Here is a 12772-nt window from a genome sequence, read left to right as displayed (position 1 = left end):
TCAATCATCCTCACACTGGTCACACCTTTCCTTTGCCTTCTGCTACACTACAGCTGGTTGCTAAAGCTAGTTAGCATGGCCACCAATGAAGAAGCCTGATTCAAAGTGTAAAGATCCTCCACCTAGCTCTGATTAGTCATGTCTGACCAGAGTGGTGCAAATGGCCATCTGGTCACAACATGGTGAGTTTAAACAAATATGTACATAAAAAAAAAAACATGGTTTATATGGTTACATGGTTATATATACATCCTGCAGCTTCAGTGGCGACTCTCTACAGGTCCACCTTCTCTGATTGCTGCCTAACAAACATGGCTACCCTGAAATATTTTCCTTCAGGCTTCAGGTACGTAACTTTGTGTTAACGTACCTCCATGGCACAGTCTGGATTTCTCCACTTAGCGTAATTTCCTCCGGTAGAATTTGTAACGGGCCAATCAGCGAACAGAAGAAAACGTCGTGAACGATTACGTCATTTTCTGCGCCGTTTTAAAATTGGATTCTGCCTGTAGTTTTAACAATGGCAGGGGAGGAAGGGGAAGAAACCGTTCAGCCCATGTTGACCACGCTTCCCAATATTGGGAAGCTATCTGGTTTGGCTCGCCACTTCTCTGTTGGCAGTGAAGGTTGGTTGCTTACAGCAGTTTCCGGTTAGCTTCAATAGCGTCCAACGGGCGCATTACATACGTCATGGACAAACGTTAACGATTGGGTAACATTTCAAACCTCAACACAGTCCACATCTTCAGGAAGCAATTGAACATCAGCGGGTCCAGACCCGCTGGAGGAAGTGAAGTACAGAACAAGATGCTGGTTTTTTACCAGGCTACAATAAACCCAATTAAAGTCTGTTAATACCTTTTAAGAGCAAATCAGAAATAAAAGCACAGCAAACATCTTATGAAGATTTAATGTACATTTATTCTTAACACGTGGAACATATAGTATAAAGATTTCATACTGAATAAATGATATTCATTAAGCCAAAAAAGGGGAAAAAAGGAATTTACATCAAGTCTTTAGCTACATCATCTGAGATACAAATATGCAGAATCCGCATCACTGGAAAATAAAAATAAACAAAAAGAAAGCTGGTTTCTTCATCAAGGTTTAGCTTGTCTTTATGAGGGAGCTCTAATGACACTGCAGACATTTCTTGTTAATAAGCTCTACACTCGCCTCGGAGACAAGCTGAAACTTGACGTTTGTTTAGATGTGGCATCGGACAGCAGCTGAACACCCCGGAGCGCTGAATGGAGCAGGGATTGGGGCGCCGAAATAACGGAGGGGAGGGGGGGCATCAAGTAAATCACATGGCATACTTGATGAGAAAAGAGGGGTAATAGGGTGCGGGAGGGGGGACTCAATAAAGGATTAAAAACGATGAAGAGCAACAGAAGCTGAGAAAGAGAGAAGTGTAATGTACAACGTGATATTTACACTGCAGCCTGGACTGCGTCTAGCGTTGAGGACCAGTCCTATAGGTGACTTTTTAATATAAGAGGGTCAGGTCATACAATCAAGGGACAAAGAGAAGAGGTCGGGGTGTTGTAGGTTCACCATACTTTGGGGGGAAAGCCGTTTTCTCTCGACATGAACTAAAACTGTTTTTAAAAACTACAGTTTGCTGCCAAGCCAGCATATCTCAGTGTGAAACAGTATTATTACAGTATGTTTACAGTTTTTAAGGTGTACAGTACAGAAAAAAGTCCTACAATCTACTGCACAGGCCTCCCATGACAGACGTCTGTTCACAGCCAATAATGTGGTTCCTGTGAGGCTGAGTATATAGCATCCAAAATTACAGCAATTATACCACACCACAGTCCATGAGTCTACGTAGCCTCCAAACATGAACCATAATATTGTTTCCTTTGTGCCCTGCAGACCTCTCTGAGGGAGAACGCAAGCACAAGTATCCCCCAAACTCACTGTAAACGAGACAGCAACTTTGGTTACAGTTTTTTTGTTGTTTTTTTTTGTTTGTTTTTTTTTTTGAATGGGGTTTTTTTTTCATTAAAAAACAAGTCCAGTCCGCAGGGCAGTGCACTCTGTCCTAAGCCTGGGTCCCGATCTGCTCTTTCCTGCCGGTATCGCTCCATGTGAGACGGTTAAAATCCACAACTACTTCATGATATTCCTTCCTTTTAGTGAGAAGCAGGGGTAAAAAGACAGCAGAGTCCGAGGTGATTCTTGCATAAATTAAAAACAAAGGACAGTCAGTTTTTACTCATTTCACTCACGCGCATACGACACATACATACGCACACACACAAAAAAGGAGGTCTGGGGGTGGAGGGGTGGGGAACAGAAAGAGGCAGAGCTGAAAGCCCCTGGCGGCTGTCATGACTGGCCAATCAGAAAGAGTACGTCACAGATGACTTGGGACACCAGAGGGTTCATAAGTGGAGACACGGAGATGTCTAGTAGGCGCGACTCGTACAAAGTGAACTCTGAGTGGTTCTCCTCCACTTTGGCCAAGGCGTGCAGCGCCCGGGCTGCTCGCCGCATCATGTCCACGCTTGTAGGCTCGAAATGGGGACTGCCCTGCATTTGAAGCAAGGAGCTTTGGCTCTGTTGGTACTGTGTGGCGGCTAGACTGTCCTCCAGGAAACCCAGCAGGTTGCCCACGCTGCCTTTCTGGACAGCGATGGCCCGCGCTGCTAAGCTGTCGCCCTGAGCTAAGTTAGCTAGCAAAACGACTGCCATTTCCCGGCAGACGGCCACCTTGCGTTCACCGACAAGGCGTACGAGCGAGCCGTAGAGCTTCTCCAAGCGGCTGAACGGTGGCGTGGCCAAAATGAGGTCGACGTTGTTGTCCTGGATGCTGAGCTTGCTGAGGGTCTCTAGGACCAGTCTCTGGGGTGAAAGTGAGCTGTGTGGGCCGAGTGTGGGGAAGGGATCCAAGGCCTCTGCCGAGGGGCACACCGCCCAATGGAGCAGGCCGTCCAGCAGTGGTAAGCATATACTCTCTGGGTAGATAGAAAGGTCCAGCTGGCCTGAGATGTTGGCCAGAGTGACCAAGCAGTTCTCCCTCAACACCTCGAGGCAGTCCCACCACCACTCGTCTCGGTCGCAGCTCACTCCCTCGTCTTCTTCCTCCTCCTTCTCATAGGTGACTGGTGCCTGTTTGCGCTCAGGGTGTCTGTGGTGGAGCAGCACCAGACGGCCCAAAAGCAGGAGGAGGCCCGGGTGTTTAGACATTTCCAGGTCGTTGCCAGGGACAAAGGAGAGGCTCCTGATGATGTTGGAAACACAGATGCAGCGGCGGGCCAATGAGTCCTGCCAGTCCGACAGAGTGCTGAGAGGAGTTTCGTCCTTGCTGTGGGGCTCGTCTTCCAGGATTTTGACGTTGCGTCGACTCTGAGGATCAGGGTTGATGCTAAATAGATACTTGCCATTCTCTTTCTGCTCCTCTGCACCTCCACGGACCACTTCCATCGTGACCGACCCTGGTCGGGCCGATAGTACGTCATCAATGGTGGCAGTGACTGGTGCACAGAGGGAAAGAGAGGAAGGACTCTTCTCTGTTGAGGCCTTGTTGGGATCAGAACACTGGGCCTGCTGCTGCTGAACCTTCTCTTCCAAACAGAACTTAGATTTCTCTGGGTTTTCCGTCGTCCCAAGCAGCTTGACCTTCTTGCGGCCTTCAGTGGCGGGTAGCGTGCGTTTCCGCTGCTTAAGGAGATCCATCTGACTTTCGAAGTGGGTCTGGATGTGTTCAGTAGTGTCGCCACCGCCAATACTCCAGTGTATCAGGCCACTGTCAAAACTCTGTCGCTGCCCAAGCTTGGATAAGTGGTTTAAGCGGAAGGGGTTCTTCTTACGCACTACCTTGATAGGGAGTTTATCAAACTTGCTAGCCTGCTTTGGCTTTTCCAAGTGGATGTTGGGGTCCTGAGAAGACCCTGAGGTAGAGCTACTAGCTTCCTTGGTAGAAGACTCCCTTTTCTCTTCCTCATCATCGTCTTCTGAGGACTTGTCTTTCATTGAGCTTTCTTCTTCCTCTTCTTTAACCTTCACCTGTGAGGAGGCATCATGATTGGTCTTTTTCTCTTCATTCTCCTCATCTTCATCCTCTTCCTCATCGGTGTCCATGTCTTCACACTCAGGTATGGGAATTTCATCATCGGAGTCCTCAGCTGCGTTGGGATCTATCAGGGTGCGCTGACCAGGGTCTCCCACTTCGTACTCCTTTAGGATGCCAAATATCTCAATGAGGCAGCGTCTGAAGTACTCCACTATCAGCTCCAGGAACCCAGGTAGCTGCAAAACCAAACAAAAAACTTAAATGAATATGACAGCTCCAAGAGACAGGACCACTGAGTTAAGGTGTGTAGCTGATGGAAGGCTCCTGCCAGAGGAGAGGTACTTTATTTACCTGGCAAAGATTAAAAGTAGTAATGCTGCCATCATCATACAGTAAAATGTTAATGGTGTCCAAGGCCCAGGTGCTTTCAGCCAATAACCCTGACTTTAGGGACATCATAACTCTCCAAGCCTCAGGAGTGCCTTTAAAGAGAAAAAACAAATCGCCCATGAGTCGAAATGACCTAAACCCTACATGCTTATATGTGATTTAATTTATTGAGCCTAAGACATAAGAAGTTATTTACCTATGTCTTTCATGGTGAGCCGCCTTCTGGGTTTAAGATGGGGCTGTGTAGCTTCCACAGAGCCGGGAGGGAAGGCCACATCTCGTCGAATCATGGGTTGCTGCACAGGAGCCTGGCCGATATGCGATGCGGGAACTGGAGGGCCGGCTTTCTGCACCTTAATGCCAGGGTGCATGTAGGGAGACTTGCTGGGGGATGTCCTGGTTTCCATGGACCGGGACATGGGAGCTGGGCTTGACACCTGAGGAATGTGGTTCTGAGAAGTCTGGTAAGTCGAAGGTAAAGGTCTGGTCATAGGTGGTCCAGAACTAGCAGGTCCAAATGGAGGCTGCCTCTGGTTTACGTGGCCGGGCCACTGCCCCTCATGGTTAATGCGTTGGTCTGATGGCATCATCTCCTCTCCTGAACGGTTCATACCGTGGTACCCGGGGCCCTGGCCTGGTACAGGAGGTCCCTGTCGGTTGGGATAATTGGGATAGCCCATCTCGTTGCGGCCCTGCCATACGGGGCCCTGGGGGCCGTCAGGACCAGAAGGCATCGAGCTTGTCATCATCTGAGGAGGCATGTGAGACTGGGAGTTTGGCCCTGCAGATGAAGGTCCTCTATCTCTCCCAAAAGGGAAGGGGAACTGGCCCTGTGGGCCTGGTGGTCTGCGCTCTCCTCCTGGATATGTGTTGTACTGGTTATAGATGTCTTGCTGGCCCTGATGCCCAGAGGACTGGGGTCCAGGCTGCTGCTGACCACTGTAGGGAACGTTGTACATTTCCCCCTCGTGGCGCTTGGCTGGAGGGCCGTACCCCGCTTCTACAGGCCGCTTGTAGTTCTGTTAGCAGAAAACAATGAGCACCATTATTTCTGCTCTCACATCTGTATATACCATAGTGTTCTATTTAAACAACACAGATATAAAAGGAACATCCAGTAGTAATACATAATTGACTATTGATTTAACAAAACAGTAAAAAAGCTGGAAATGCTAAACAAAATGTCCTTACAGGTTGCTGCTGTGCATACATTCCTGGCTGTTGATTTGGGTAAGGGCCACCAGGGGGAGCCCCTTGGCCAGGGTATTGATTTGTGTAGGAATCATGCCTGAAAACAAGGATAAAATTTTATAAAATTGTGTTTCATGTCCACAGTAAATCCATAACCTGGGATGTTAGAGAGATTGATATTGCAGTCATGATCACAAATGCCTTAGAGGAAAAATTTATGTCTTCTATTGGCTGTAAGACAGGCCAATTTGCGCTTAATAGTACTGACCGTTGCTGAGGTGGGGGACGGCTAGGTGAGTACATCCCTGCATCAGAACCAGAAGGCATCATACTGGGCTGAGGCGCTGCGGGTCCCATGTTGCCTTCAGGGCCCATGCCTGGTTCCTGCCTGTAAAAACGACGTTGCAGCCATCATCACCTTTCATAAAAATACAGAAAATGACTGAAAATAAACAGCTTCTAGTGTTCTTACCTTCGGTCATATCCATAAGGATACTGCTGCCTTTGACCCATCGGCATGTTACCCATGGGACCTGGTGGTCCTCTGTTGTACTGTTCGCCCATTCCACTATTAGGGTTAGGGGGCATGAACTGTTCTCCAGCTTAGAAACACAAGGAAAATTACCATTTTGTTAGTTTTCAGCTCCAACACCTGCAGTCTGGGAACGGGTGCCTGTCAGTTCGCCCACTTGGAGATTTGTTGAAGTTTATTTTTTACATGTGTGACCAAGCTTATGAAGCTATTGGTGAATTTAAGTGTGCTGCACTGGTGAAGAATTAGCAAATAAAAGTGTAGTTTAGTACAGTTATGTCTGTTTAAATGTTTTTCTGTATTGGGTTGGTATCAGTTGGTACTAAACCCCAGATATCCAAATTTGTATTGGAGGTGAAAAAAAGTGGATTGGATCATCCCTAGTTATTATTGTTCCTACCTTTTCTCATGCCCCCGAATGGGTCTTTGTTCGACTCATAGGGAGCCATGCGACTCATCATCTCTGGACCGCCCATGCCCGGCTGGTAGCCCTGAGAGTTGGGAGTCATGGTGTTCCTTCTGGAAAACGCTGGGTCTCCACCATCAGCAAACGGATCCTGCAGATTCACACTGCTCCTGCAAAATGACACAAGATTTGTCAAAATGTTCATTAAAATATCAAAATCTTATTGCCACAGCCAATCAGTGGCAAGGAAAATGAACAACACTCCTGGACTGGTTGCTTTCTAAGTGCCAGCCAATAGTGGGTCAAGTAGCATTGCATATTTTAGATATGCTTTAGAAAAAAAATTTCTGCGAATGGTCAACTGCAAATAGGCGGGGGTCCACCTAAATTCTCAGATTACTGGATTCTAGTTGTTGATGTAATCCTGCAGTTTCACCACAAGGGGGTAGGTTTAATGTTATGATGCCTTCCAGACAAAATTAGCTTTCCCAAAAATAACATGTTTCCCAAACATGATATCTTTTGACATCATACCTGACACCAGGCATCGGAGGCATCTGTGAGTGCGGGGTGGAGGCTGGGGTGGGAGGCTTCAGGTCTCCTTCTGCCATGGAACTGGTGGCAGATTGGGGGGTTTGGGGCCCTTGAAGGGACCCTGAACCAGCTGAAAGAACAACGATACAACAACAATCAGCACTTTGGCAGCAGTAAATACTCTCTGGATAAATCTGTAAATTTTATTTGTAGTCTCTTTGCAGCAGTGGGAATCAACTGCATAGATTCTAATGCATAAAAAAATAAAAATCCAGCCCCAGAACCTTTGCTATGCGTGTCTGGTATGCCCGTAAATCTGACACACAAGCAACATCCTCTAACAACAGTGATCGACAGCAATGCAGACTGCCCACTGTGATTTCACTTTTGCTCCAAAAACAATCTGTTGGGATACTGGAAAAGACTTTTTGTGTTCAAGTTGTGCAAACGTGCGTTAGCCTATGAGTGAAGTTATTCAAGCCTACAGTAAAATAGTATCTCAACGCTAAACATGTAGCAGCAGCAGCACAGCCGTTCCCAACGCTAATGTCAGCGTCCACAGTCCACGCTTCTAAGGAAGTTCCATGAATGATCAGAAGTTCCTGGAACACTGGAAAGCTGAATGATAGAATAACACTTTGTTCCAATCTGATGGTTGAAGGATCTCAACAGATTAAAAACAAGAAATAAATTTGATGCTGAGCTTATATGTCTATAATCCATAATTTGGCAGCAAAAAGAGTTTTTTAATTAAAAATGTTGCTTATTGTGTCCATGCCTGGATGGGCATGGACCCTGAATGTATAGTTTTTGATTAAAATGTGATTAATTAATTAGAGACGCTGTAATTCACTGTTCTACCTCCTGACTCTGACCCGTTACTGATCCTGAGTGTAGAAGACGGCAGTCTGCCATCTGACACAGTGTGTGTGTGTGCAGGCGTGCGTGTGTGAAAGAGTGAGTGATGGTTTGTTTGTGTTGCGAGTGTGTGTGACATAGCATCGCTCATCCTTAACTTGAGCCCAGGACTTCTCACTATTAACACGGCAGTCTGATGAGTCACAGGTTCCCATTCATTAAATTGGCTGGCACACACACACGCACACCAACCCACACACACAGGGGTCACTGGCAGGTCACATTTATTCACATTTTCTCACATCAGCCTCTTCAGTTCTCACACTGCCTCTCCCCCCATTCCCCCTCCTCCCTCTGGGCAGGGATTTCCCTCCACTAAAGATGAAGGGGGGTGGGGGAATCTCGTAAGGATATAAAAAATGTAGCATGGCAGAAACGGAAAGAAAGACGCTGAACTGTGTGACTTTTCCACATATAAACACACGCACACAAAACACACAAAGCGCTGAGACCTCATTCATCACCGTCCTGATCTCCAGGGAGTGTTGCTCTGCTGCAGTGGCTCTGGGCCAATCGCAGAGCCATCACAGAGCCATCACCAGATCACCTAACGGCCCCCACGTGGTCCCCCCTGCCGCCCCAACCTCTGTGCCCACATCTCCCTCACGGTGCCAGCTGATCATCCCTCCTTCCCCCTCCCTTCTCTGTTGCCTTTTGTGCTGATTCGGAGCCCAGCGTCTGACGGGCCTGGGGTCCGGCCAAACGGAGGCAACGGCAGCACGCGGTCACTCCTGGTGGTGTTGCTCCTGGCAGTCACGACGAGTATCCATCCAAAACAAACAGCTCCAGGGCGACACGCCACGCCCCGGAGCAGAGCGCTGCCCTTTCTGACCCGACTTCGACCCAACACAGGCACAGTATGGAGGCATTTACAGTCGGATAACGCAGAAGACCTCCAATGTCGGTCCAGACGAAGGAGAAAAAGTGCTACAAAAGAAGCTGCCGGTTGTCACATATGAACCACATGCATTCTCTGTGCTAGAGCGGGGATCTTCAGAGTGTGGGGGACACACACTTTGAAGATGTGTGTGTCTTCACACATTCACAATGTGTTCTCTTGTTCTCTAGCTAAACAAGAGAACACATTTAGCTAACTTCACCACCACTTCTACACCTGTTCATTCCACCAGCCACTCTGCTACAACAGTGCTAGATGTGCACTGCTGGAGTGAACCCGTCCTTCTTTTACATCCCAAAACTCAATGAAAACTTGATATGAAGTTACCTAATTCAGCGGTGAGTAGCTCAACATTCAGATGGTTTGTTCTTTTGTTTAAGGTTGTTCATTTTATGCCAGGATCGGCTTTCAGGTCCTGTTTTCTCTATTTTATCATTTCTCCGTTCGTAGAGTGGAACACCACAGTGGAGTTTGGTTATTTGTAATAAGTACCCAAACAATAACCAAATAATGACTGGTTGTTCTTTGTTAATGTCCTAAGGTTTCTTAGGCTAAACTGCCACTGACCCACTTAATTATTTTCATGGTGTTTCTGAAATCTTTTGACATGCTAATTCTTGTAGAGTTGTTAGTGATGCTTGGGGCTATTTTAGCTTTAGGCTAACAAGAGTATTGAATGTGTGTTTTTTTCTTTTTTAAAGACTTGATTGTTTGTTTTGTACCACGTGATTATTGAATTATTAATTTGTGATATTTTTTTTCATTACAATCTGAAACGCGTGCAGTGGGTTCCACAAAAGAAAGCTTATCAGTGTCACATGAAAAATGTGAAAAGTTTCATCCTATGTGGAATATCCTGACAGCAGGTCTCACCTGGGCTTGGAGGCTGGATCTTGGGTTGGTTCTTCTTTGTGTCCGTGTTGAAGAAGTCCGGGGGCGGGTCCTCGCCGCGCTCGATCTTACACTCGAAGGCGTACAGACACTGAATGTACTGCTTCTTGAGCGAGCTGGCCGCACTGCTGGACGTGCCCACGTTCAGACTGGTGGCCAGCTCCCTCCACTTCTTGTTCTTGTTTACCTGGAGTGAGAGAAAGAACGAAGGGAAGAAGGAAAAAAAAACACCACCACCAAATTAGATTCACAAAGGTGGTTTGACCAAACCGATACGTTCGTGCAAAACTGCCGGCTGACCTGGGTGAGGCCGCCGATCTCTTTGACGGACACGTAGAGGCGGAAGAGGTCGAGAGGCTTGCGGCCCACGGCGGGCAGGTTGCTCATCCCCATGGCCTTCTCCTCGGCAAAGGCCAGGTACCGGTCCACCCACATCTTCCTCTCTGGCTCCGGGCCCAGCTCATACAGCCGGGTGATCTTCTCATTGGTGATGGTGGAAGAGCTCGACTTCTAAAGGGCGATGGAGATAACCAGTAAGACGGAAGATAAAATAAAAACAAGAATGAAAAACAAAACAAACTTTTCAGATGATAACTTTTACCTTTTTGGATTCAGGTTTTGGAGTCCCATCCACTTTGTTGTTGATCTTTTGGGCAGGGTTAATTTTGTCCATGCCAAACTCAGAACCAGGTGCCATCCCTTAGTGTTTGGGAGAGAAAAACCCCAGCCGTATAAGAGGAAGTGTTACAGTGTTACAGGTGGTACCATTAGAGTACGTTGGACTCACCGGGGTTGTTGTTGGCCATGTTTCCACCCACTGGGTAAGGTCCCGGTGCTCCCTGGTTCATCACACTGTGCATGCTGTTCATGCCTGGGCCATAGGGAGGCGCTGATCCCATCATACCTTGGTTCACGTTAGGATAACCTGGTGGCCTGGAGGAAGAAAAATGTCTTTCTTTAGAAAGGACCAGTTTTGTCATTAGTAAAACTACATGTAGAACACTTCAGACTGATTTTATCAACAAATCCCTTCTTCCTTTCACAGAGTCTATAGCTTATTTTCCTGGGAAGGACAGTTTACCCTATCAGGCTTTCATGGTCTTAATGCTCTTTAATTAATTAATATTTATATAAAAGTAAATGGAATGGACGGGGAATTACAAAAAAATGAAGTTAATTGTCCAAGCGTGAAACTATGACTGTAAAGATATACTCCAGCCTTAGAAAAAATATTAAATAAATAAAAGGAAAGTAAAAAAGCATGTACCTGGTGTGTATGGAGTTTGCAGGGCCATGGTGCATGGTGGGCCCCCCATCCTTCCTGTTCATACCTGGAGGCGGGCACATGCCGGACCCCACCTGAGGAGGCATGCTTCCCATGTTGGGGCCCATACCAGGACCGTAGGGCCGAGTACCCATCTGCCCCGGGCCTATCCTGCCGGGTGGCATGCTTCCGTACGGACTCCCGCTGCCCTGAGCCGGCATGGGGTTCATGGAGCCGCCCATTCCAGGCCCACTGGGGTAGTTAGTGTTGGGCATCCCTGTGTAGCCCGGTTGCCTGGGATAGCCTGGAAGGATCAGAGATCTCATTAAGTAGTTCGTATTTTTTGTAAAACAAGGTTACCTTCTACCAAAAATTTGTCGGCGATGGGAATGTGTCTCCGACTCGGCTGAATTTAAATCTGTGCTGCCTGTTCCGACAGGCCGCCTGACTGTAGCGGCCTCTATCCGGCCTCCTCTGCTTGCTGCCGTGACTCATGGCAGAACTTCTTCAGACTTCAAAGTGAAGCGATATCTCATAATTTACCTCGAGTAGGAAGGAATTTCAAAGTGTTTTGGGTTTTTTTTTGGATGTTGTCAATCACAGAAAAACACTGCAGCTGCTCTATGATGACTGGAAATAATTTTTATGAAGACACAAAAAAAATCCTGCAAAGAAATCAATTCTCACCTTGTGGGCCGTACTGGGCCCCCTGAGGCCCATAGTTTCCCATAGTACTGTTCTGGGGATATGGTCCCATTCCACTATGTATCTGGCCTCCTGTAGACTGGCGTGGGGATAAGGCAGAGCCAGGCTGTCCAGGGGACCCATAAGGAGGCATCTGAGGGTTTCGCATGTACACTGGAAGAGATTCGGAGGGATCACTCGCTCAGGACAGAGCCCATGAAAACAACTTCAAGCAGCATCAAAATCGCCAGCCTGCATTTGGTTTAGCATCAAACCCTCCACAGGAACAGGGAGGGACAGAAGCAGTTTATTGAAGCCAAGAATGAGTGCAAATTAGGATTGCAGCTAACAATTATTTTAGCACGCAATAATTCTATCAGACATTCTGACTGTCAATTGATTATTACGGCAATTGATCGATCATCTCGGCGGTTAATCGATTATCCTGGCGATTAATCGGATAAAGAAATTAGGTACATTCTGTTGACGTTTCAGTTAACCAATTAAGCTCAATTTATGCAATATTAGAAATACATAAGAAAATGCAAATAAATAATACAATTCATTCTTTAAATAAGAAAATCAACATGTCTTTGCCTAAAAAGTAACAACATAACGCCGGTAGCTAAAGATGCATCTGTAGCTGCATAACTACTTCTAACATCAAAGCTAACGTCAAACAAAGCTCGAGAAGATCTGGGTAGAACATACACAGCCTAGCCTGGCCAAAAAAAAAGTCACCACCAAAAACTGGTCACACTCTAATATTTTGTTGGGCCGCCTTTAGCTTTGATTACAGCCCGCATTCACTGTGGCATTGTTTCAATAAGCTTCTGCAGTGTCACAAGATTTATTTCCATCCAGTGTTGCATTAATCTTTCACCAAGATCTTGTATTGATGATGGGAGAGTCTGACCACTGCGCAAAGCCTTCTCCAGCACATCCCAAAGAGTCTCAATGGGGTTAAGGTCTGGACTCTGTGGTGGCCAATCCATGTGTGAAAAAGATGTCTCATACTCCCTGAACCACTCTTT

The 12772-nt window shown here is 46.9% G+C and overlaps 1 protein-coding gene across 1 annotated transcript in view; it reads right to left on the bottom strand.

The window, feature by feature from the left end:
- Positions 1-901: 901 nt before the first annotated feature.
- The window catches only part of LOC102236424 (AT-rich interactive domain-containing protein 1A-like), a 73112-nt gene continuing 61241 nt past the window's right edge, over positions 902-12772 (bottom strand). Inside the window, exons 7-20 of the mRNA XM_014471466.2 lie at positions 11742-11912; positions 11058-11358; positions 10578-10723; positions 10392-10489; positions 10091-10300; positions 9773-9977; positions 7084-7213; positions 6544-6719; positions 6084-6213; positions 5880-5999; positions 5612-5708; positions 4617-5439; positions 4382-4512; positions 902-4266 (exon numbers count right to left, since the gene is read on the bottom strand). Of these exons, the coding sequence (XP_014326952.1) occupies positions 2344-4266; positions 4382-4512; positions 4617-5439; positions 5612-5708; positions 5880-5999; positions 6084-6213; positions 6544-6719; positions 7084-7213; positions 9773-9977; positions 10091-10300; positions 10392-10489; positions 10578-10723; positions 11058-11358; positions 11742-11912 (4661 nt within the window). The 3' untranslated portion in view covers positions 902-2343. The remainder of the gene's footprint in view (positions 4267-4381; positions 4513-4616; positions 5440-5611; positions 5709-5879; positions 6000-6083; positions 6214-6543; positions 6720-7083; positions 7214-9772; positions 9978-10090; positions 10301-10391; positions 10490-10577; positions 10724-11057; positions 11359-11741; positions 11913-12772) is intronic.

Source organism: Xiphophorus maculatus, chromosome 13 (assembly GCF_002775205.1).
Source record: "Xiphophorus maculatus strain JP 163 A chromosome 13, X_maculatus-5.0-male, whole genome shotgun sequence".
In the NCBI taxonomy this organism is placed as follows: domain Eukaryota; kingdom Metazoa; phylum Chordata; class Actinopteri; order Cyprinodontiformes; family Poeciliidae; genus Xiphophorus; species Xiphophorus maculatus.
This window is presented reverse-complemented; position numbering and strand designations above follow the sequence as displayed.